We start from the raw sequence: 26,391 nt of genomic DNA on the forward strand, positions 1-26,391 counted from the left end.
ATTTTGCATAAAGTTTTATTCATTGTCATTTACCTAACGTACTGTAGTCAGTGGTCATTTTTTTTCAGGCAAAATCAATTAGCAGAATTTACAGAAAATAGGTGAATATATGTACCTGTATACAACCATGTATAAACACACACCTTGTTTTTTAATAATTGACATAAAATATTATATTAGTTTCATGTTTACAACAATTCGATATTTGTATATATTACAAAATAATTTCCGCACTAATTCTAGTTAGCATCTCTCACCATACACAGTTACAAAATGTTTTTTTATGAGATGAGAACTTGTAAGATTCCCTTAGTAACTTTCAAATGCAATGCAGTATTATTAACTATAGTCACCATGTTGTATGTAAAATAAATACTTACTTTATAACTAGAAGATTGTACATTTTGACTCCTATCACCCATTTTGCCACCACCCACCCCCTGCCTCTGGCAACCACCAGTCTGTTCTTTTATTTATAAGCTTGTTTGTCTTTTTTTTGTTTTTTTTAGGTTTTACATATTAGATACAATATTTGTCTTTCTCCATCTATTTTACTTAGTGTACTCCCCTCAGAGTCTACCTGTGTTGTCTCAAATAGCAAGATTTCCTTTTTTTTTTTTTATGGCTGAATGATATTTTGTTACATATTTATATACACACCACGTTTTCTTTATTCATCTGTCGATGGATGTTTAGGTTGTTCCCATATCTTAACTGCAGTGAACATGGATGCACATATCTGTTTGAGTTAGTGTTTTTGTTTTATTTGGTAAGTATCCAGACGTGGAATTGCTGGGTCATATGGAGTTCTATTTTAAATTTTATGTGGAATCTCCATACTGTTTTCCATAGAGGTTGTACCCATTAACATTGCACAAGCGTTTCCTTTTTTCCATATCTTTTCAAATACTTGTTATATCTTGTCTTTTTTATAATTCTTATTCTAACATGTATTAGGTGATATTATATTGTACTCTGATTTGCATTACCCTGATGATTAGTGAGGTTGGATATTTTTTTATGTACCTGTTGGTCATCTGTATGTTTTCTTTGGAAAAATGTTTATTCAGAACTTCTGCTCATTTTGTAATCAGGTTGTTTATTTTTTTTACTTATGAGTTGTATAAGTTCTTTATATATTTTGGATATTGACCCCTTATCAGATATATGAATAGTAAATATTTTTTCCTATTCAGTAGATTGTTTTTTTTATTTTGTTGATGGTTTCCTTTGCGTGTAGAAGCTTTTTAGTTTGATGTAGTCTCACTTGTTTTTGCTTTCGTTTCGTTTAATTTTGGTGTCAGATCCAAAAAATCATCACTAAGTCCAACGTCATGGAGATTACCATGTATATTTACTTCTAGGATTTTTATGGTCTCAGGTCTTACATTCAAATTTTAATCTGTTTTGAGTTAATTTTTGTTTATGGTGTAAGATATTGGTACAGTTTTATTATTTTGCATGTGTCTATCCAGTTTTCCCAAATTTAATCTTTGTTGTAAATTAATTGACCATATGTGTATGGGCTTATTTCTGGGCTCCCTATTCTGTTCCACTGGTCTATGTGTCTGTGTTTATTCTAGTACTACATTGTTTTGGTTACTACAGTTTTGTAATAGAGCTTGAAATCAAGGAATGTGATGCTTCTAGCTTTGTTCTTGTTTCTCAAGATTGCTTTGGTAATTTGGGATCTTTTGTGATTTCATACACATTTTATGATTGTGCTTTTTCTGTGAAAAATGCCATTGGAATTTGGACAGGGATTGCATTGAATCTGTAGATAGCTTTGGGTAGTATGGATTTTTTTTTAAACAATATTCTTACAGTCTTGAGTGTGGAATATCTTTCCACTTACTTGTGTCTTCAGTTTCTTTTAGGAAAGTCTTACAGTTTTCAGTGTACAGGTCTTTCACTTTCTTAGTTAAATTTATTTCTAATTTTTTTTCTTTTTGATTTAGTTGTAAATGGAATTATTTCCTTAATTTTGCTTTCTGATAGTTTGTTACCAGTGTATAAGAAATGCAACCGATTTCTGTATATTGATTTTTGTGTCCTGCATCTTTACTGAATTTGTGTATTCTAATATATATATATATATATATATACATATATATATATATATATATATATATGAAAGCCTAAGTGACCATTACAACCAAATGTCTGGCCAGTAGCTATGACATGCACTGACCACCAGGGTGCAGACCCTCAACTCAGGATCTGCCCCTGATGGTTAGTGTGCTCCCACAGCCAACCTCTCGTGGCTGGCCAACCTCCCACGGTCCCTCGCGCCTGGCCAGCCATCCTCAATTGGCCCCAATTGCCAGCCAGGCCGAGGGACCCCACCCGTGCACAAATTCCTGCACCAGGCCTCTAGTGTTAAATAAAAGTAGTGACAATGGACATCCTTGTCTTGTTCCTGACCTTAGAGGAAAACTCTTAACTTTTCACTGTTGAATGTTATATGAGCTGTGGTTTTGTCATATATTCCTTTTACTATGTTCAAGTGTAATTGTACCTCTATATCCACTTTGGCATAGAGAGTTTTAATCATAAATGGGTATTGAGTTTTGTCATATTTTGTATATGTGCCTATATATAAACATGTTTAAACATATATCTTAATATTTCTAAGGTATTCTTTTATGAGATAATTGTCTTTTTTTTATTTTATTGATTTTTTACAGAGAGGAAGGGAGAGAGATAGAGAGTTAGAAACATTGATGAGAGAGGAACATCGATCAGCTGCCTCCTACACATCTCCTACTGGGGATGTGCCCGCAACCCAGGTACATGCCCTTGACCGGATACGAACCCGGGACCCTTCAGTCCACAAGCCGACGCTCTATCCACCGAGCCAAACCGGTTTCGGCAAGATAATTGTCTTTAATGAACTATTATCCATACCACTTTAATATTTTCTTTTATCAGAATCCTCCTAAGTTTGAGTTATTAATTTTTTATAAATTGCTTTTAGACACTTTCATTTGCATACAATAGGGTTTTGTCAGATAAAGATATATTGTCATTAATATAAATAAAAGCAATTTATCTTTTAATAGGACAGCTTGAGGAATGGCATTGTTGATGAAAATATTGTTCCAGAAGGTTATGATTTTGGTAAGCATGTTTCCTAAAGTAAAAATTGCTATTTTTATTTTATTTTATTAATTTATTAATAAATTTTAAATGAATATTGTTGATGTAACTGTGCCTTTTCATGTTAATATCTCATGTAATTAAATGTATTTGTGATATGTATATATATATGTATATACACACACACACACACACACATACACACATATATATATGCAAAAGAAAACACATATATGTCATTCATTGTTGGGGAGCTTTTGGCTGTATATCAAAACCAGGAAAGAAAAATGTCCAGTAAGAGTGATTGTTAATAAATTGTGAGTTCTCTATTTAATAAAGCTATGATAATTCTTAAAGACATTTTAAATGGCAAATACAATTTAATAAGGCTAGATGCTGCAGTCTATAGTGTGACCTTACTATTTTAAAAATGTGTACTTAAAGTTTTTCTTTATTTTTTCTGATTTTAAATAGTCTGAAATGAACATGTAGTATTTTAGTAATCAGAAATAAGTTATTAAAATATGCAGTGAAAAAGAGTGCTGTTTCTTCTATCCTCAAGGCACTCAATAAATATTGATTGGTGATGGATAACTCGGCTGACATTGTTGTTAACCATAGATTATCCTTCCTGAAATTATTTCTTTTTTTGGCTTACAGACAACAATGTCAATTATAGATAGAAAAAAGATAACAGAAACTTTCTCACCAATTAAATTACAGCTCATCTGACCAAATCATAGCATTGTGGGAATATGGAACTGTAAAAGAATATATAAGACATGAAAATCAGTATTTTCAACTCGATCCTTTTAGTACTATGAAACTCTTGAAATGTAACTCAGTTTAATTTATTAAAATTTATATTATTTTCCAGTATTTCGCCCCATATCTGCTAAAGCCAAACTTCAGATGAATCGCCGATCTGATTTTGACTTTTCTGCCCCCAAGATAAAATTGGATGTTGAATTACATGACATAGCGATTGAATTTAATAAACCACAGGTGATTTTTTAAATGGTATTTTAAATTGTGAGTTATAGTTTGATAAAAATAGAACTAAGATTTTAAATGTTTTCCTTTTAAAAAATTTTTTTTGTTAAAAAATTTTTAATGTTGACATTATTCCTTTCCCCCACCTTTGCCTCCCTCCATCCTCCCCTGCTTACCTCTTCCTTGGCCTTTACCAAATTATTGTCTGTGTCCATGGAATGCATATGTGTTCTTTAGCTATTACCTTCACCTTCTTTGTCCAGTCACTCCCACCTTCCTCCCCTTGGGCAAAGGCCAGTTTGTTATATGTATTTCATATTTATGCTTCTGGTTCCCTTTTATTTGTCAATTTATTTATGTTTTTTAAAAATTCATAGTTACATGGTAAAATTTCCTTTACAAAGTTTAACTTAGCTTCAATAATTGGAAAAAATCTGAAACATGTAAGAGCTTTATTTTTTTCATCCTTCAGTATTTCAGTCTTATGGAGCTTCTTGAATCAGTTGATATGATGACGCAAAATCTGCCATATAGGAAATTCAAACCTGATGTACCTGTTCACGGCCATGCCAGAGAATGGTAAAATGTCTTAAATTTTTTAGATTGAAGTATAATTGATATACAATTTTATATTAGTTTCAGATGTACAACATAATGATTCAAATTATCACCCTTAGTTACCATTCCTACCATATGGAGCTACAAAATTTTTCTTGTGATAAGAACTTTTAAGATCTACTCTCAGCAACTTTTAAATATGCAGTGCAGTATTATTAAGTTTAGTTGCCATGCTGTACATCATATCCCCATGACTTATTTTATAACTGAAAGTTTATAACTTTTGACCCCCGTGACCCATTTTGCTCACCCCAAACTCCTGCCTCTGGCAACCACCAACATATTTTCTATACCTATGAGCTCATTTCCTGTCACATTAAGATTCTATATATGAGTGAAATCATATATTTTTGTCCTTTTTTTACTCACTTCACTTAGCATAATGTTCTCAGGGTTTATTCATGTTGTCATAAGTGGCAAGATTTTTTTTATGGCTAAATAATATTCCATTATTGTGTATATATTACCATATTTTCTTTATTCATTCTTTCGTCAGTGGATACTTAGGTTGTCTTCATGTCTTGGCTATTGTAGATAATGTGACAGTGAATGAGGGGGTGCATATATCTTTTTGATGTAGTCTTTTCATTTTCTTCAGGTAAATTTCCATAAGTGGATTTGCTCAAACTAAAACTTTTTCAAAAAAATATATTTTATTGATTGTTTTACAGAGTGGAAGGAAGAGGGATAGAGAGTTAGAAACATCCATGAGAGAGAAACATCGATCAGCTGCCTCCTGCACACCCCCTAATGGGGATGTGCCTGCAACCAAGGTACATGCCCTTGACTGGAATCGAACCTGGGACCCTTGAGTCCGCAGGCTGATGCTCTATCCATTGAACCAAACTGGTTAGGGCCTTTTTAAAAGATTTTAAGAATATAACATAAAAGTGAATTTCTTGACTTTTTTAAGATACTCTAAAGACCAACACAAACTATAGTTTGATTTGCAATTATAAATTACTTAAGGGATTCTTTATAATGGAATTTATAACTGGAGTACTAGAATAACATTTATTCACTGTATTTTTTGAATTATTGAGCCATATTCCAGTTTTTTGTCTAGCAATGTCTTTAAAAGTTTCAAATTTTTGTATTATACACATTAAACGTGTTATTAAATGTGAAAAGGTTACGGGCGTATATAAAGTACTACCCCTTTTTGAAATTCAAAGTCTTGTCATTACAGTTATTAAGCTCTTGCATAGTTTCTAGAAATTGCAATTACTCTTTCAGTTGACTATTTTAATTATTATTCATGGGACTAAAGTTCTGTTTGCCCGTTAATATTTTAATAGTTGTTCTGGAGACATATTTATTGCAATAAAATTTAAAGATTTTATTTTCACTTAGGAAAGATAATATTAATTACTGTAAAAACAAATATGATGGGAAAAAGCAGGTGCTCACATTACATACCATTTTCAAATTCTTTGAATGATAGTTATGTATGTTAGAGTAGAAGCAATATCAGTTTATTTCATACTGTTGGTTTGAGGGTGTTAAGTGTAGGGTTTTTTTGTTTGTTTTTTAACTAGGTGGGCTTATGCTATACATGGTATTCTAGAAGTAAATGTTTGCCCCCACTTACGGATGTGGTCATGGAAACATATTAGCGATCATCGGCAACAAATGAAGCAATATAAAGAACTCTATAAGAAAAAACTAATAAATAAGAAGCCACCTGTTGAACTTCTCAGCTGTTTGGAGGTTAGCATTTTAAAAAATAGTTGAATATTTTGTGCCTTAAAACTTCTAAGTCTTTAGGGACTTCCTCATTATTTGTTCTAATTGTGGAAATCTGTAACCAACCCAAAGGCCTCTAAAAATTAAGCATTTATATTTGCCTACATCTTGAGAAAGTCTCCTACCTCAAAACCATTCTCTCTCTTTTACATACATTTTTTTTCTTACTCCTGTTTAAACTCAGTTGGGTGATAGAAGCTTTGGTGTTATTCTCCTGGGAGCTTTTGGAAGATGAGATTATTCTGAATCTGGAGAGATTTGGGTTCATGCAAATAATAACTTGAAGCTTTATATTATTAAGACACTAGAGGCCTGGTGCACGAAATTTGTGCACAGAAGGGCGGTTCCCTCAGCCCAGCCTGCACCCTTTCCAATTGGGGACCCCTTGGGGGTTGTCCAACTGCCCGTTTAGGACATCCTAACCTGGCAGTTGGACATCCCTCTCACAATCTGGGACCACTGGCTCCTAAATGCTCACCTGCCTGCCTGCCTGATAACCCCTAACTGCCTCTGTCTGCCAGCCTGATCACCCCTAACTGCCCTTCCCTGCTGGCCTGGTTGCCCCTAATTGCCTCTGCCAGCCTGCCTGATCGCCTCTAACTGCCCTCCCCTGCTGGCCTGATCTTGCCCCCCAACTGCCCTCCTCTGCTGGCCAATTTGGTTCTGATTGGTCAGTTTCTATGCCAGTCAGCATCAAAAGCTCTGCCTCCTAGGCAGCCATTAGCTCCCACAGCACCCAGATTTGGTTCTGATTGGTCAGTTTTTATGCCAGTTGGCGTCAGAAGCTCCGCCTCCTAGGCAGCCATTGGTTCTTCACAGCACCCACATTTGGTTCTGATTGGTCAGTTCTTATGCCAGTCAGCGTCTCTGGGCTTAACAACGGGGGCCTGATCAGAAAGGCAGGCTGATCAGCAGCCCTGGTGGAGGCCTGCAGAGAAATGGAGGCATGGCTGCTGGCCAGACTGGGAGAGAAAGAGAGAAGCAATTGCTAATCAAAAGCTGCCACAGAGGCAACGGATCAGTCCCTGCTTCTCTCTTCAGGCCTCTCTCTGGCCCTGATTCACAGCCAGCCCCCTCAGCAGTCAGTGCTGGAGCACCACGCCTGCAGTGGAAGCAGTCAGCGCTGGGTTGCCATGGCAGAACGGACTTCCGGGTGGTCAAGCCTTGGTCATTACTGGTCATTACAACCAGGGTTTTTATATATTAAAATTTGTTAACCTCAAAGGCTAAAATGTTTTTGTACATTGATTCCAAGTTCTCTGTTGTTTCCAAAGCCTTACGTTATGTCACTACTGCATTTCCCCTGTGTAAACCATCTAACTGTGCATTAATCAAATACAGTTTCCTATCATGTACATTTTGCTTATGCTTATAGCCAAGTCTGTACTCATGTATTTCATTTGCCTTTCCTCATCTTTGCTTTTCCAGTTTTACTTATAACCTCAAGTTCTGCCTCAGTCCTGTCTCTTATATGAATTTTCCTGAATTTTCTGCCCAGATAGAGCTCTTTGTCTTTTAATTCCTTTGGCATTTCTAGTCTTTACCAGCAACTTTACCTTTATTTATCTTGAGAGTTCTCTAAGTATTCGTCATCTTATCTTTTAGCATTACAGTGGTATATTCTAGAAGGAACTGTTTTACAGATGGATGAAGTACAGCTTAAGGACACTAAGAGGAGTTAACTTCTTGAAATTAATGTAACTGTTCTGATCCAGTTTGCAACTCCTAAAGATTGAGTTTTATTTTTGTTTTTGAGGTAGGAGACTTTTTCAAGACCAAGACTAATATAAATGCTTAGTTTTTAGAGGTCTTTGGGTTGGTTACAGATTTCCATACTTAAGCCATTTTTACCTTAACCTAAATCCTCCAAGCCTGCTGGACAGTAGCACCCTAAGTTGTTTTCTAGATATTAGTGGGTCATGGTTGCTTGTCTTTGGGAAAAAAAATCTTTGCATGTGAAACTCCCAAATGTAATCATGGAAATAATGTATGGAGATGTGATAAGAGATTTAGCTTTTATCAGCTTATTTTAATAGCCACAACAGCTTTGGAAAATTTAAAAACAAGTTTTAAGTGTGTCTAGATCTACTTGAAGCAGCTTGATGATGGCATAGGAACTGTGCACATTATATGAAGGTTTTATAAATTGTATTTTTAGTTGAAAGTGACACTGTGTTTACCCTTGCCTATAGTTAAAACCCAAATAAAAATCATTTTAAACAGTGCATGTTTGGTATCTTTTAGTATATATCTGTAAATCTTATGGAGTTGTAACTCATATGCATGATGTAAGATTTCTTCGTTCAGGAAGTTTATATCATTACTAATTTCTAAGCCGACATTGTTTCTCAGAATTTAACCAGGAATATTATGTTGATGGATGATCTGTTTTCTGCTTTCTATCATATCTTTAGTACAGCAATTTGACAGGTTATATATACTATAAAGTTATTTATCATTGTTTTATAATTGTTTATGTAAATACATTTTCCTTTATATTTTTCAGGAGTTGGAGAAGACTCTGGATGTATTTAATATAACTATAGTGAGACAACAGGCAGAAGTTGAGGTAATTCCAGATTATCTTTCAGTTAGTAAAAACAAATCTAGAGTCCATATAGATTTGACAGGTGCTGTGATATTATTAATATTGTGCTGTAATATACTGTTTCCTAAAACAGGTTCAAATTTGCTTTTTTGTGTTTGTTATAAGAAAATTTGATTTAATGTTTTGCCACTTCATTTAAATCAGATTCTGTTGGAAAAATATTATTTCTAGGTTATTGGATTTATACTCAGAGTAAATGTGAAGATGAAAAACCAATTTGATTTTTTTTTTTAAATTACCTTTCTGTGTAAGACAGTAGGGTTAACTGCCTTGTAATACTAAATTCTTATGTTTGGCTAATATTGCAGTTACTTTATTCTGTTGTCAGTTTGTAGAATGTTTACATTTACTCAAGTAAACAGATTTTGGAAATGTCGGGCTTATATTTCTTTAGATTGTTAAAGGATAATTTGTCATTTAATTAAAAATTTATATATTTTAGGTAAAGAAAGCTGGATACAGGATATACAAAGAAGGAACAAAAGATTCAGAGGAAAATAAAGGATGGTTTAACTGGTTGTGGACTTGGTCAGAACCAAAAACTAAAGAACAGCAGCCCGATGTTAAACCTGGAAGTATGTTCATTTTATTTTATAGTAGTGCAGTTAATCATCAGGTATGGTAATGTAGTTAATCATCAGGTATGAAAATTGTTTTGCAGAAAGTTCTCTCTCTAATTAAATAAATATTATAAGTATATATGCATATGGTACATACTTTATTCTTGTTATCAATAAAATTACTACTAAAACATTATAAATATATGACTAGTAAAAATTAAATAATTTTATTATTTTACTAGTGTTCACAAAAGAGTTTTATGCCCAGGGGATTTGGTAAATGCATATAGCACAATAACAGATAGATAAAGATTTCAGAAGTGTATAAACCATTGTAAATTTTTATTTAATTGATTTCTTGTAAAGATTTTCCTAACCAAATGCTTAAGATTAAAGCATTGAGGTCTTAGGGGCTTAGGTTTACATACTGAATCTATCACTTATTAGCACTGTGTCTCTGGTAAGTTATTTAGCTCTTTGAATCTCAGTTTTATTAATTGTAAAACGGGGAAATTATGATATTAGTACTACTTACTTTTTGTGCTAGGTGTGTTGCCTAGCACAGTGCTAAATACAGTTAGCCATTTTGTAAGCTCTTGGTTGATACCAGTATTTAGAAATTTATAGTTTTGGAGAATAATCCTTCTAAAATTGCCAATGTCATTCTAACATTGTGATTATGTCTTAGAAGTATTATCAAAAGAGTAAAATTTACATTTAATTTATTAAAGGCATCTAAATTATGGGTTAGTTTTATCTTGTTATCAGTTAAAAACATAGAACACTTTGTTTATAATTTGTAGGTCTTGAAGAAATCTTGACACCTGAAGAAAAAACTTTGCTCTATGAAGCAATTGGCTATAGTGAAACAGCAGTTGACCCAACCTTGCCAAAATCAGTAAGGTTTTGATGCCTTATATCTCACTGTTGAAAGATATTTTTAATCCTTTTGGAATTACTGACTTGTTCTGTGATTTTCTTCTGGGTCTATAAATATTGTTTTTATTTTAATTTCCAAGGTAGGGATAAATATTGTCCCATACTTTGTAATGTTATAGGGTGATTTTTTAAGCTATAAGGGTTGCTTTTAAACTGTTTTCTGGTATTTGGAAAGAATAAATTATGTGAATAGGATATGAATAAGAGTGTTTGATATACATACATATGTGTGTGTATTTAATTTTATTCATCTGAATATACTCTAGTTTGAAGCCATGAAGTTGTACATGCACTTGAAAAGTATGTCTATTGTTCTAAGAGAAGAACAACAAAAACGTGAGCTGTTAAATATTGTAGTAGAAGAATTTAGCACTTGGGTTGTACAAAGACCAGGAGCACAAGCAATAAAGTAAGTATTCATTTATTTTCTTTTATCTTCTTTAAAAAATATATTTTTACTAGAGGCCCGGTGCACAAAAATTTGTGCACTCGGGGGTGAGGTGGGTCCCTCAGCCCGGCTTGTGCCCTCTCGCAGTCTGGGAGATAATGACCTGCTGGCTTAGGCCTGCTCCCGGGTGGCAGAGGGCAGGCCCAATCCCTAGGTGCAGCCCCTGGTCGGGCTCAGAGCAGGGCCGATTGGGGAGTTGGGGCGCCGCCCCCTTTCATGTACAGAGCAGGGCAGATCGGGAGGTTGCGATGCCACCCTCGGTCACGCTCAGGGTAGGGCCGATTGGGTAGTTGGGGCACAGCCCCCTGTCACACTCAAGGCAGGGTCGATGGGGAGGTTGCGGCGCCACCCCCTGTCATGCACAGAGCAGGGCCAATCGGGTTGGGGCACTGCCCCCTGTCACGCACAGAGCAGGGCCCATCAGGGAGTTGAGGAGCTCTCCCTGTCACTCACAGAGTAGGGCCAATAAGGGAGTTGGGGCACCGCCCCCTTCACACACAGAGCAGGGTGGATCAGGGAGTTGGGGTGCTGCCACTGTCACACTCAGGGCAGGGCCGATGGGGAGGTTATGGCTCTACCCCGTCACACACAGAGCAGGGCCCGTGGGGGGCGGGGGTTGGGGCGCCGCCCTCTATCACCCACAGAGCAGGGCCGATGACGGGGTTGGGGCACCGCCACTGTCACACTCAGGGCAGGGCCGATGGGGAGGTTATAGCCCTGCCCCCTGTAACAAACAGAGCCGCAGGGCGATCAGGGGGTTTGGGCGCTGCCCCCTGTCACGCTGATCCCATGCCCCGGTGCCGGGAGGCCTCTTGGCTCCGCTGATCCCAGTGCTCGGAGGCCTCTCGGCTCCGCTGATCCCGGTGCTGGGAGGCATATTACCCTTTTACTATATAGGATAGAGGCCTGGTGCATGTGTGGGGGCTGGCTGGTTTGCCCTGAAGGGTGTCCTGGATCAGGGTGGGGGTCCCCACTGGGGTGCCTGGCCAGCCTGGGTGAGGGGATGATGGCTGTTTGCAGCTGGTCACAAACCATTCAGGGTGGGGGTCCCCACTGGGGTGCCTGGCCATTCTGGGTGTGGGACTGAGGGCTGTTTTCATGCTGGCGGGTGACTGAAGCTCCCAACCGCTCCTTTTTTTCTTTTTTTCTTTTTTATTCTGGGCCAATTTTAGCTCTGAGGCTCCAGCTCTTAGGCCTCCGCTGCTGAAAGCAGGCTTGTGGCCTTTGTTTACCTTCTGTATTTGAAACAATGTTGTGATCCTGCTGGCTGAAGCCCGGCAACTAAAGCAGGTTTCTGGGGTTTTGTTTAGCTTCTATATTTGTAACATAGTTGCTTAGAGTTGCAGCTCAGAGGCCGGCAGCGGCAGGCGGGGAACGTTGGAGTCCTCCGTCACTGAAGCAAGCTAGCCTCATGTTCGCTTTGAGTTGCTTGGCTGCCGGCCGCCATCTTGGCTGGCAGTTAATTTGCATATCACCCTGATTAGCCAATGGGAAGGGTAGTGGTTGTATGCTAATTACCATGTTTCTCTTTTATTAGATAGGATTGATTTCAGACAGGAAGGGAGAGGGAGAGAGAGATAGAAACATTAATGATGAGAGAGAATCATCTTTCAGCTGCCTCCTGTATACCCCATACTGGGGATGAGCCTGCAATCTGGGCATGTGCCCGGACCCAGAGTCGAACCATGATCTCCTGGTTCATAGATCGATGCTCAATCACTGAGCCATGCTGGCTGGGTTATTATCTTTTATCTGTAAGAAAAAATTCACTGTGAAATTGGAAGATAGATTACAATTTACCTTATTTTCCAAAGAGTACTATGGCTTAATATATCCTTTTGTATTTTTAGGAACTTAGATTTTTTTCAGTAATACATATATTTTATAATTAATAAAATAATACATATTCAGTAGAACACTGTGCATGCTCAGGAAACATAGAGGGACACTAAAAGATAATACAAAAATCTCAGTAAGCCACACTATACAAAGAAGAAACAACATTAATAATTTGGTGTTTATTTGGAAATGTATTTCACTTTTGTTTTTAAAAATGACTTTACTTCATGGAAAAAAGGTACATCTGCAATACTTGGAACAATAAAGATTAATTAAAAAAACAAACCAGGAACACAGACAATAGGGTGGTAAAGGCCTTGGGTGGGGGCACGGGGGTGGGCTGGGATGGGTCAATGAGGGAAAAAGGGAACATGTAATACGTTCAACAATAAAGATTTTAAAAATAATAAAAAATAGCTTTACTGAGATATAATTCGCATATACATACAGTTCATCCATTTAAAGTGTGCAATTCATTTGTTTGTGACACTGTATGCCACATTACATTGTTATGTTTATCAGGTAATTCCAGAACATTTTTACACCCTAAAAAAGAAACCCTAATACTCATTAGTTGTCACTCCTCATTGCCTCCCTCCCTTGTGTCAGCAATAACTAATTTACTTTATTCCTAAGACTTTGTTTTGGGCATTTAATATGCACAGAATCATGTAATATGGCCTTTCTGTCTGCCTTTCACTAACCATATTTCAAGGTTCATCCATGGTATAGCATTCATTTTTAATCCCTAATAATATTCCAGTATATGGATATACCACATTTTGTCCATTCATCAGATGATGGGTAATGGATTATTTTCACTTATTGGGTATTATGCATAATGCTGCTATGAATATTCATGGACAATATTTTGTGTCATTAAGTTTTAAATTACCTTGAGTATATACTTAAGAGTAAATTGTTTCACATGGTAACTCTGCTTAACCTTTGGAGGAATTGCCAGACTTTTCCATTTCTACCAGTAGTGTATTAGGTTTCCAATTTATCTGTATCATTGGCAACACTAATTTTTCCTTTTGATTATAGCCATCTTAATGGGTATAAACTAGTCTCATTGGTTTGATTTGCATTTCCATTTCCCTGATTGCTAGTGAAGTTGAACATCTTTTCATATGCTTAGTCACTATATTTTTTTGGAAAAATATCTTTAAGTTCTTTTGCTCATTTTCAAATTAGGTTGTCTCTATTACTGAGTTGTAAGTGTTCTTTTTATATTATTTATATAAGTCTCTTAACACATAAAATATTTTCAATTAATTTTTCCCATTCATTGTTTTCTTTTAATTCTTAATGGTAGTCTTTTAAGCACAAAGTATATCTATTGCTAATATTTATTCTTTTTTCATGCAGATTTGAAACCAGAATAGATTCCTTTCATGTTACTGGCCTACCAGATAATTCAACAAAACCCCGCCTCCTATCCTCATTGGATAATGCTGCATCACTTTTCCAGATTACATTTGAGACAAATCCATTAGATGAAACTGTTGCTCAAAGGTGTATCATAGAAGCTGAACCTTTAGAAATAATATATGATGCAGTAAGCATTTTTTAAATTTCTAAATTTTAATATATTTCAATTTGGTTTGATTTTATGCCTAATTTTAATGATACTTATTTTTCCCAGAGAACAGTGAATAGTATAGTGGAATTCTTCAGACCTCCAAAAGAGGTAAATCTAGCACAGCTCACTTCAGCAACTTTGACAAAACTTGAAGAATTTCGTGATAAGACAGCAACAGGTAAAAATGCCAGTATTACTTACTGAATCTTGTACTAAACACTTAGGCATTTAAAGCTGATTTTAGCAATGTATTACGTTTCTTTCTAGACTAGATACAGTTTAATTGAAACTAATTCTATTCTTAAATTTAAATGCAGATATAACAATTGTTCCTTACACTCAGGTCAAACCTATTAACTACATTCAACTTAATTACAAAATTTTGTTGGGATTTTTGAAATTGTGTTTGACAGAAACTGGCCTTTGAATTCTTTTATAAAATCATAGGACTTCATGCAATGGTCTTTTTGGTTTAATTACTGCCCCTTTGCCTTTCAGTTCTCTTGTGATGTTTTCTAGCCTCTACCTGTTCTGAACAAAATTTTTTGATTGAAGTATAAAGGTTATACACATTAAATAAACTACATCACTTAAATTTTTTCAATCCAGCTATTCAGAATTTTACATATTAGTGTGCTATTGTCATTTTTATTTTCTCAGAATTTATGTTAAAAATATCTTATCCTCATCATAGTTCTTGTGTGTGTTTGGTGGTGGTTGTTCTTTTGTGAACTAAGGTCCCTTTCTTTCTGAATATCAGATGTCCTAAACTTTATAAATTAACATTGTTTATTGACTCAAATTGATAAAATAGCTGCTTACAGAATTTCATCTCATGGGGTCATTATAATTTGATAGTTGATAATAATTTCAGATTTAATAGCTCATGCTAGATTTGAGACCATAAAATAGTTTCATTTGGCATATAAATCACATGAAAGTGAATGAATTAAATTTATTAAAATAAAACACCTCGAGGAGAAACTAAGATGGCGGCATAGATAAACACCGGGAAATAGTCGCCTCCCACAACAATTGAAAATTAGCCCAAAGGACGGAGCAAACATCTTCCAAAACAACAGGAAGGCTGGCTGAGTGTAATTTCTACAACTAGAAGAAAAGAAAAGCACGCTGAGAGCCAGAGGAGCTGCGGAGGCTGAGTGCAGAGGTACGCGGCGGCTCGCGCGCACGCGGAAAGGGGGTGGCACCTGAGGACGCGGCTGTCTCTTTGAATCACAAGCTCCCGACTGCTCTGATCTCCGGTTCCGGGAAGTCTCTGGGGACCCAGGTCTCATACGGGGAGAGGCTGCTCTCTCAGGCGGCAGCGGGCGAACTTGGGGGCAGATTTCCCTCGGAGGTGCTTGCAGCCATTGCCGGGACACTGAGACGCGCGACTCCGGGCGCGGAGAATCAGCCATAGCTTCTTTCTCCGGCCTTTTGCCTCCCTGAGACCCCGCCCCACCCGGGCTGCGGCAGAGGCTTTTGCATGTGAATGCCCCAGAACTTTGCAACCTGATAATTACCTAACTGCAGCCGGGCCAGCCAGACCCGGAACTTCCTAGAGAAGGCCCAAGGCCCCGCAGCGGCTTGCATTGCTTCACAGCTGAGCCTCTTCGTAGTTCCTGCTGTGTGGCCTCAGGCAGGGGCTGAATTAGCACCTCCTTAGATCCAGGAGCCACTGCACCCAGTGGTCAGAGGGGGTCCATTCTCCCACTTCAGACACAGCTGCTTCCCACAGCCAATTGGCCTGGAGGTCAATTCCTCCCAGTGATCCTACAACAAGCGAGGCACCAAGAGTGCACCAAGAGTGTCCACCCCAGGTAACTGGGGAGGCTGAGCCACTGGACCCTACAGGACACCTGGCGCGCAGGCCACTCTATCAACACAGGGAAGCAGCCAAAATGCGGAGACAAAGAAACAGGTCACAATTGGCAGAAACGGAGGAGGCCAGACGACTGGATATAGAGTTCAAGGCCACGTTTATAAGGTTTGTCAAGAATTTTATGGAAACCGCCGATAAATTTAATGAATCCCTCAAGGAGTATGGTGAGACCATGGAGGTCATGAAAAAGGACCAATTAGAAATTATGCATACACTGACTGAAATAAAGAATACTTTACAGAGATCCAACAGCAGACAAGAGGATCCCAAGAATCAAGTCAAAGATTTGAAATGCAAAGAAACAAAAAATACCCAACCGAAAAAGAAAAAAGAAAAAAGAATTCAAAAATATGAAGATAGCGTAAGGAACCTCTGGGACAACTTCAAGCGTACCAACATCAGAATTATAGGGGTACCAGAAGGAGAGAGAGGGCAAGATATTGAAAACCTTTTTGAAGAAATAATGACAGAAAACTTCCCCCACCTGGTGAAAGAAATGGACTTACAAGTCCAGGAAGCGCAGAGAACCCCAAACAAAAGGAATCCAAAGAGGACCACACCAAGACACATCATAATTAAAATGCCAAGAGCAAAAGATAAAGAGAGAATCTTAAAAGCAGCAAGAGAAAGACAGTCAGTTACCTACAAGGGAGTACCCATCCGACTGTCAGCTGATTTCTCAACAGAAACCATGCAGGCCAGAAGAGAGTGGCAAGAAATATTCAAAGAGATGAATAGCAAGAACCTGCAACCAAGATTACTTTATCCAGCAAAGCTATCATTCAGAATGGAAGGTCAGATAAAGAGCTTCACGGATAAGAATAAGCTAAAGGAGTTCATCACCACCAAACCAGCATTATATGAAAAGCTGAAAGGTATTCTTTAAGAAGAGGAAGAAGAAAAAGGAACTCTTACCATTTGCCACAGCATGGATGGAACTGGAGAGCGGATAAATACCACAAGATCTCACTTATTTGTGGAATATAATGAACAACATAAACTGATGAACAAGGACTGATCCAGAGACGGAGAGGCATTGATTGGACTGTCGGGCCTTGGAGGGAAGGTAGGGGAGGGTGGGGGCAAGGGGGAAAGATCAACCAAAGGACTTATATGCAAGCATATAGGCCTAACCAATGGACACGGACAACGGGGGGGTGAAGGGGTGAGCGGGGAGAGGGGGGGTAGAGGTACACATATGTAATATCTTAATCAATAAAAAATATTAAAAAATAAAATAAAATAAAACACCTCAAGTTAATGAAATATCTGAGGAATGGAAAACTATGCTTTGTTGCCTTTTCTGTTTTACATATGGTTTTGTTGAGGTGATTTAATTATCCAGGATTTTTCTCGTCTCAGTAATGTCATAAGTATAAAGAATTATTGTTCAGTATGGTAGATGTAGTTGTATTAAGTTCATGATTTAGAAAGAATTATATAGATTCTAATATAGGGGTTATGAATATATATTTCATAATACTTAATTTTTTTAGATATATTATCTCCTGAATATTACCTAAAATGTTTTTTGGGGGGGGCTTAAAAACAACATTTATTTGAAGAATCATTTTAATTTTGTACTTAGTTATATTTAATTAGGAGTGTATATATTAACTAACAAATACTTTTACTTGATATTGAAAATAATTTGCTCAAGGTCATTTTAAAATGAATTCTTATTTCACATTATTTTAAGATTGTGCTATCAGTTCATTTAATAACTATTTTTTGAGTAATTTGTGAAAAATACTCATTGTGAAGATTTAATTTCTGCAGGTCTACTGTATATTATTGAAACACAGAAAGTTCTTGATCTCAGAATTAATTTGAAAGCTTCATATGTTATTATCCCACAAGATGGAATTTTTAGCCCTACGTCAAATCTGCTTCTTTTGGATCTTGGTCATTTAAAGGTATATATTAATAATATTTATCTTGGAATATGGTACTTAGGGTATTTCTTTGTTTAAAATATGTTTTGTTTTTTTAAGACAGTTTGATTTGGTATATTGGTTTTTAGACTTATGAGAAATCTTTTCTGGTGAATAAAATGATTTCATTTAATCAGGTAGTTTTCCTACATTTAGAAAAGCAAAATGAACAATTGAACTTCACAGGTCAGAGATGAACCAAAGAATTACAATTATATGTAGAATTTGAGAGTAATGCCTAAGGAGTTGATTTCCTTTTCAATTTAAGTTTATTACTGGATTAATTACAATATAGAGAGTGTGAGGGAGTTCTGGAAGTAATCACATAATCTTTGTCCTTCTGAATTTTTGTATGTATATAACTTTAGATATTGATATTTTAATTTCTATTAAATAATCCTAACTTGAGAGATGGTTGTCTTGCATTTACCTAATTTACATAGTTCTATCCACTTATGTATATTTTTCTTCCTTAGTTTTTTTTTAAAATATGTTTTGATTGATTTTAGGGAGAGGGAAGAAGAGAGATAGAGAGAGAGAAACGTCGATGAGAAACATCGATTGGCTGCCTCCTGCACGCCCCATACTGGGGATCAATCCTGCAATCTGGACATGTGTCCTGAGCTGGAATCGAACCTGTGATCTCCTGGTGCATATGACCATGCTCAACCACTGATCCACACACACAGGCTGGGCCTTCCTTAGTTTTGAATAGAGAATACTTTTTTTTTTTTTGTATTTCCAGATTTGCACTGTTCAGGGGTGGGAACCTTTTTTTTGCCAAGACCCATTTGTATATTTATAACATAATTTGTGGGCAATACAAAATTATCCACTTAAAAATTAGCCTGCTATATTTGGTCAAATATTCAATTAAGTCACCCCTAATGCCTTGACAGGACCAGATCATATGATTTCATGGGCCTTATGTGGCTAGCGGGCTGGATGTTCCCACCCCTGGTTTATATAGTACCCCCTGACTATATATGGTTGATTAAGTTGATTAAAATAAAGTAAGATAAAAATTTAGTTCCTTAGTCACATTAGCCACATTCAAGTGTTTAATAGTCACAAGTGTCTAGCTACTGTATTAAACAGCACAGATGGAGAACAAATTCAACATTGTAGAAAGTTCTATTGGATAACACTGCTCTATATCATTAAATGTAGAGGAATTGCTGTAACTATTTAAAGACCCAAGAAGGATAGATAATACTAGAATGCTCTTCCTGGCTTTCTAACAAATATGTGCCTTTTCTTGACATTCTCCGTTTGTCTATGTTTTATTCTTCAGTTGATAATTATATAGACAGCTGCTGAATTTACAGTTATAATATTTATACAGCTAATTATTCATATTTTAATGTGGTTATGGAATTGGTTCAAGGCAGTCTGTTATAGCTGAGAGAGCATAAGGTCAGCTGTCAGGATATTAATCTTATTTTCTGATCTTAGGCAATTTGCTTAATTTTTTGCTTAAAAGTCATTACCTTTCAAAGAGAGATACTGAATTTTGATTGTGTACACATGAGCTATATAAAATCTATATGTATGTATATAGTTTTATTTAAAAACCTATATACATATATATTTGTGTATATACCTGTGTGTGTGTGTGTGTGTGTGTGTGTGTATGTATGTAAGATCTTGATATACTGCTGTGGAGTGATCTCCAAGATATTTATGTGAAAAAAGAAAAGTAGCCCTAACCAGTTTGGCTCAGCGGACAGAGCGTCGGCCTGCGGACTCAAGGGTTCCGGGTTCGATTCCAGTCAAGGGCATGTACCTTGGTTGCGGGCACATCCCCAGTGGGGAGTGTGCAGGAGTCAGCTGATCGATGTTTCTCTCTCATTGATGTTTCTAACTCTCTATCCCTCTCCCTTCCTCTCAGTAAAAAATCAATAAAATATATTTAAAAAGAAAAAAAAAAGTAGTGTGCATAGTACATCAATAAAGGGGAGATACAAATAAGATAGATACAAATATAACTTGCTTGAGGTCACATAAATGACAGAGTTGGGAATAAAATTCAGCTGTCCTAATATTTAATCCTGGACTTTCAGTTCTTATTATAAAACTATTTAAATACCTGTCATCATGCCAAAGAAATGTTTTATAAGCCTTTTTGTTTTTAATAAAAAGGCTTCATATCAGATTTTAAAATAATTTAGATGTATTATTCTCGAGAACTAGCTTGGTTCCCTTCTTTTAATATAAAGAGTTAGGAAATATAACAATATATAAAAATTCACTTTATATCTAACCTTCTTCTTACACGTGTCATGGATAAAGATTATTTTTTTGTTTCATTAATTCTCACCAAAGATATTTTTTTCATTGATTTTTAGAGAGAGTAGAAGTAAGGGAGAGAGGAGGGAGGAGAAGAGGAGAGAGAGAGGGAAACATTGATGTGAGAGAGAGTTGACATCCACTGGTTGCCTCCCACAGGTGCTCCAACTGGGGCTGGGATCCAACCTGCAAACCAGGGATGTGCCCTTGATGGGGAATCAAACCTGCGATCCTTCAGTGGGTGTGCGAACACTCTACCCATTGAGCACACCGGCCTTTGCTAAAGACATTTCTAATAGCCTTATATGTCAGCTTGTGAGTTTATCCTCCCCAGTTAACTTTTTATATTATATTCTGAAAGATAAAAACCTGAGATTTTCATTTTGGAGTATTTTGCACCATCTAAACTTTTAAAATTAACTTCAAGGTGACAAGCAAAAGTCGTTCACAATTACCAGATATGAAACAAGGTGGGGCCAGACTTGAAGAGATAATGCGTAGAGCTTATGATTCCTTTGATATTCACCTTACAAGCATTCAGCTGCTTTACAGCAGAGTTGGTAAGTATACAGTGCATTATGTATTGTTCATTTTGCTGAAGTGATTAATTAGGTGTTTAGACAGTTTCTCTGAAGTCCTTCATTCTAAATATGTTGGAGCTTCCATATTTTTTAATTAGAAGTATGTAGTAGATAAGAGTAATATCTAAACTGGGAGTGATTTTACCTCGCAAAAGATACTGTCACTGTCTGGAGACATTTTTGGTTGTAACACACGGACAGTCGGGGCACCACTAGTATTTAGTGGATGAAGGTCAGGGATGCTACTAAACACAGAATGTAGAGGAATGTCAACAAATACTTAATTTGGCCCAAATTCCAGTAGTGCTGATATTGACAAATCCTGATCTAGACCAGTGTTCTCCAATATTTGCATAAGATTAGGAAACATTGACACATTTTAAAAAATATTTGTATTACACAGTGGAATAATCAGAAGAGACTACTCAAGAGTGAATGAAACCAGCGTAGGCATCCCCAGCCATAGTCACTGCAAGATGGAGGTGGATCCCTATCTTAAGCATAACTTACCCCATTCATTCTTTTGTACTAATCAGGAGTCTCTGATCCAGACCTAGTCGTCAGAGCCAGAAATTCACTTGTCAGGAGCTGCTAAAGAATAGTGAAAGAGCCCTGATAATTTGAGCCCTCTTTTCACTGTGTTATATTGCTTTTGAATTCCTTGGTGTTAGTAAACATTCAGATAATTCAACAAAGGTGGATTGGTGACTGTTTTTAGAGATCTCTCTGTGTGTATATAGTCACATTTTAATTAATTGAGCTAACTAATGAAAGGAGAAGCAATAGAGAACCTGAAGTAATGGTTATTAAAAATGTTAATTTATATAGGACTGGGACATTTTTATTTTATTTGTCTGACTATATTTGCTTTAGGGCAGGGGTCCTCAAACTACGGCCCGTGGGCCACATGCAAATACAAATATTGTATTTGCTCCCGTTTTGTTTTTTTACTTCAAAATAAGATATGTGCAGTGTGCATAGGAATTTATTCATAGTTTTTTTTTAAACTATAATCCGGCCCTCTAACGGTCTGAGGAACAGTGAACTGGCCCCCTGTTTAAAAAGTTTAAGGACCCCTGCTTTAGGGTAATGAAATTGGTTTTTGTTTTTATCATATTCCAGTTGGTGTCAAAGGAGTATAGTGGGTGGCACATGTAAATTATTTATAGAACAATTCATAAATTTTTTTCAGTAAATAAATTACTAAATTTTGGTATGTCTGGTACCTGTTGGTCACTAGTTTTTGAAGCCCATTAGCTTATACTTATATTTAAGATATTGAGATGCTTGTGAAAAAAAATTGAAATACATCATTATTGTCTGAAAAGTATTGGAATTCCTTGGAATGTTTTTGAGAAAAGTATTGAAATTCCTTGGAATGTTTTTGAGAAGCATTAACTATTCTTAAAAAAGTATTTTTTGAGCAAAGGTTTTTGACATTAGGTTACTTTCTGTGATTGTCATATATTCTTTTGATAAATACTGAAATACAGACTCTGTTTTTTTCAATGTATGTACCTATGAGTATATGGAATATGCTTGTGTGTTGCTTATGAGTGGGAATATTTTGAGTGCGTTTTTAACATGACATGTAGTATTATATCCTGTTTTTTCTTTCACTTACCCGTAATATTTTGGGCACATGAATCCATGACCTTTAAAAAATATGTATATTTTTATTGATTTCAGAGAGAAAGTGAGAGGGAGAGATAGAAACATCAATGATGAGAGAGAATCACTGATCAACTGCCTCCTACATGCCCCACACTGGGGATTGAGCCCACAACCTGGGCAAGTGCTCTGACTGGGAATCGAACCGTGATCTCCTGGTTCATAGGACAACGCTTAACCACTGATCCATGCCAGCCGGGGCTGAATCCATGATTTTTATCTAATGTTCTAAGGCTACTCTGTCAGTTACTTAGCATTGCCTTATTGAAAATTTAGGCTTGTAACACTGCAGTGAATGTTGCCAGACCTGGATGTAAATTTCAGCTTTTGTTACTCCCTAGCCTTTTGGCCATAAGCAAGTTATACATTCCTGTGTCTCAGTTTTCTAAAATGAGATGGTTATACATCATTGTGAGAATTAAGTGAAAGTTTAAACATTGCCTGGAACGGTACCAGTTATAAATCTGGAATAAATGGCAGCTTTTGTGAGTTAATACTGAAAAACTGCGATCTTCCCTACTTTAGTCATTATTGCCTTAGAGCAGTGGTTCTCAACCTGTGGGTTGCGACCCCTTTGGCGGTCGAACAACCCTTTCATGGGGGTCGCCTAAGACCATCCTGCATATCAGATATTTACATTATGATTCATAACAGTAGCAACATTACAGTTATGAAGTAGCAACGAAAATAATTTTATGATTGGGTCACAACATGAGGAACTGTATTTAAAGGGCCAGAAGGTTGAGAACCACTGCCTTAGAGCCATGTTGGGTTTTTTGGTAAAGCATTTGTCTGGTTACAGTGATTACCAGTGAATGCGCAGTAGATTTGATTAAAACTATGTTGTTGTTTCTTATAAGCATTTTTCCTATTAAAACGCAGTCTTGTGAAGCAGCAGAAGTAAAATATGAAAGGGAAAAGAATTTACCTGCCAATTGTTGTGTGTGTGTGCCTGGGCATGTGTTATTAAAGATTATCCTGATGTGGGTGGGAAGGTTTCCCCATATCATGCAGTGTGTGACTATGAAGTATTAAAAATAATTTTAGGTTTAGTGTCTTTCAAATTACACATGTGTTAAATATACTGTTTTCTATAATTAGGTGATAATTGGAAAGAAGCACGAAAACTCAATGTATCTACACAGCATGTTTTGGTACCTTTGCACTTCAATGTGGAATTCTCTAAGGCCATGGTTTTCATGGATATAAGGATGCCGAAGTATGTATTGTTCGTTTCATGTGGTAATAGATTTTCTTAGTAATTCTGAAGCTAAGGCAATACCATATTTCATTGATTCTCAGTCCTCAGGCTGACACTCTACCAACTGAGCCAAAACAGCTAAGACCAGTATGTTGCCTTTTCTGATTAGCATCTTGCACTTAGTTACATGCATTTAAAGTTCTTCCATGTCTTCTCGTGACTTCATAGCTCATTTCTTTTTAGTTCTGAATAATATTCCATTGTCTGATATACCACAGTTTATCTAGTCACCTACTGACAGACATCTTGGTTGCTTCCAGGTTTTGACTATACAGTTGGAATATAAAGTTTATGTGGATAAGCTTCATTCATATGAAATTATGAGTAAAGATGTTATAAACATTTGTGTGCTGGTTTTTGTGGGGACATAAGTTTCAACTCCTTTGGGTATATACCAAGGAGCTCAGTAACTGGATCTATGGTTAAATAATGTTTACTTCTGTGAGAAGACACCAAACTTCTTCTAAAGTGGCTGCACCTTTTTGCATTTCCAACAGCAACGAATGAGAGTTCCTGCTGTTCACACCATTGCCATTATTTGGTGTTGTCAATATTCCAGATTTTGGTCATTCTAATAAGTACGTTGTGGTTTCTCATTGTCTCTTATAGAGCAGAAGTTTTAATTTTAATGAGGTCCAGTTTATCAATTTTTATTTTTTCATGAATTGTGCCTTTGTATAAAAAGATGTCATGGCCATGTCTGAAGTCAACTAGGTTTTCTTGAATTTATCTTTTGGAGTTCTGTCGTTTTTTGTTTTACATTTAGGTCTGTAATCCATTTTGAGTTTTGTGAAGGGTTAAGGTCTGTTATCTAGATTCATTTTTCTTGCATGTAGGTGTCCAGTTATTCCACCACCATTTGTTGAAGTGAATGTCTTTGCTCCATTGTATTGCGTTTGGAGCCTGGTCCAAGATCAGTTGACTGTATTTTTGGAGGTCTATTCCAGGGCCCTCTATTCTGTCTGAGTGATCTGTTTACTGTTCACTAGTATCGGTGTCTTATTTACTATAGCTTTATAGTAAGTCTTGAAGTCAGGGAGTGTCAGTCTACCAACCTTGTTCTTCTCCTCTAATATTATGTTGGCTATTCTATTCTTTTGCATCTTCATACAAATTTTAGAATTATTTTGTTAATATTCATTAAATAAGTTGCTGGGATTTTGTTCATGATTGCATTGAATCTACAGATCAATTGGGGAAGAACTGACATTTTGACAATATTGAGTCTTCCTACTTATGAAATGGAGTGTCTGTATTTATGTAGTTCTCTGATTTCATTCTTCAGAGTTCTGCAGTTTTTCTCTGTAGATCTTGTATATATCTTGTTAGATTTATACCTGAGTATTTCTGTTAGGGGCACTAATATAAATAATACTGTGCTTTTAATTTCAAATTCCACTTTTTTGTTGTTGGTTTATAGGAAAGGGATTGACTATTGTGTGTTAAGTTTGTATCTTACAACCTTACAATAATGGCTATTAGTTCCATGGCTATTAGTTTTTTGTTTTGTTTTATTTAATTTTGCTTTTCTTTTATTATTTGGGTTTTCTATATAGGCCACATTTCATCATTGAACAAAGACAGTTTTATGTTTTCTTTTCCAATCTATATGGCTTTTATTTCCTTTTCTTGCTTTATTGCATTGGCCAGGTCCTTAAGTACCATCTTGAAAAGGAGTGATGAGAGGAATATCTTTGCTTTATACCTAGTCTTAGTCGGAAAACATTGAGTTTCTTCACTACTAAGTATAATGTTAACTGATGATTTTTCCAGTTGAGGAAGTTGCCCTTTAGTCTAGTTGACTCAGAGTTCTTTTTTTTTTTTAAATTATGAATGTATGTTGGATTTTGTCACATGGATCTATTTGTATGATCATGTAATTTTTCCTTTTCAGTCAGGTCAGATTTTTAAAATTGGTTTTAGATGTATAATCTCTTAGACAAGTTATTTGAACATGCTAAAGCCTTAGTTTCCTGATAGGAACTATATACATATGGGAACTTTATAAGAAATAGGGAACAGAAATAAGTTGACTTCCTCTTGGGTTGTGAGACTATTTAGCATAATGCATATCAAGTGTTTCCTTAATGCCTATCATGTAATTAACACTTGATAAATAGTCATTGTTAACTGTCCTTGGCAAATAATAAAGAGATAATAAACATAATAACATTAAAAATAAGCTTCTGAAAAATAATGAGATTATTTTATCTAATGAGACTGGTCAATAGGTCAAATGTAAATTTTAGTGGAGATTATGGGATAGTTTGTCCATGGACAGTGGATAATTTTTAGTGGTAAAATCACATTTGATTATTTTGGGATAATTTAAGGGAAA

The 26,391-nt window shown here is 36.2% G+C and overlaps 1 protein-coding gene across 2 annotated transcripts in view; it reads left to right on the top strand.

Annotated features, from left to right (window-relative positions):
- Positions 1 to 26,391, top strand: part of VPS13A (vacuolar protein sorting 13 homolog A) — a 193,649-nt gene that overhangs the window by 42,489 nt on the left and 124,769 nt on the right. For both annotated transcript variants that reach the window (XM_081103070.1, XM_081103071.1), the window contains exons 10-22: positions 3,063 to 3,120; positions 3,977 to 4,104; positions 4,565 to 4,671; positions 6,249 to 6,420; positions 8,963 to 9,025; positions 9,507 to 9,639; positions 10,428 to 10,522; positions 10,830 to 10,972; positions 14,222 to 14,411; positions 14,499 to 14,613; positions 18,097 to 18,233; positions 20,968 to 21,100; positions 23,894 to 24,011. In XM_081103070.1, coding sequence (XP_080959196.1) covers positions 3,063 to 3,120; positions 3,977 to 4,104; positions 4,565 to 4,671; positions 6,249 to 6,420; positions 8,963 to 9,025; positions 9,507 to 9,639; positions 10,428 to 10,522; positions 10,830 to 10,972; positions 14,222 to 14,411; positions 14,499 to 14,613; positions 18,097 to 18,233; positions 20,968 to 21,100; positions 23,894 to 24,011 — 1,592 coding nt within the window. The remainder of the gene's footprint in view (positions 1 to 3,062; positions 3,121 to 3,976; positions 4,105 to 4,564; positions 4,672 to 6,248; positions 6,421 to 8,962; positions 9,026 to 9,506; positions 9,640 to 10,427; positions 10,523 to 10,829; positions 10,973 to 14,221; positions 14,412 to 14,498; positions 14,614 to 18,096; positions 18,234 to 20,967; positions 21,101 to 23,893; positions 24,012 to 26,391) is intronic.

This window comes from Myotis nattereri, assembly GCF_964212035.1.
Source record: "Myotis nattereri genome assembly, chromosome: 12".
Classification (NCBI taxonomy): Eukaryota; Metazoa; Chordata; class Mammalia; order Chiroptera; family Vespertilionidae; genus Myotis; species Myotis nattereri.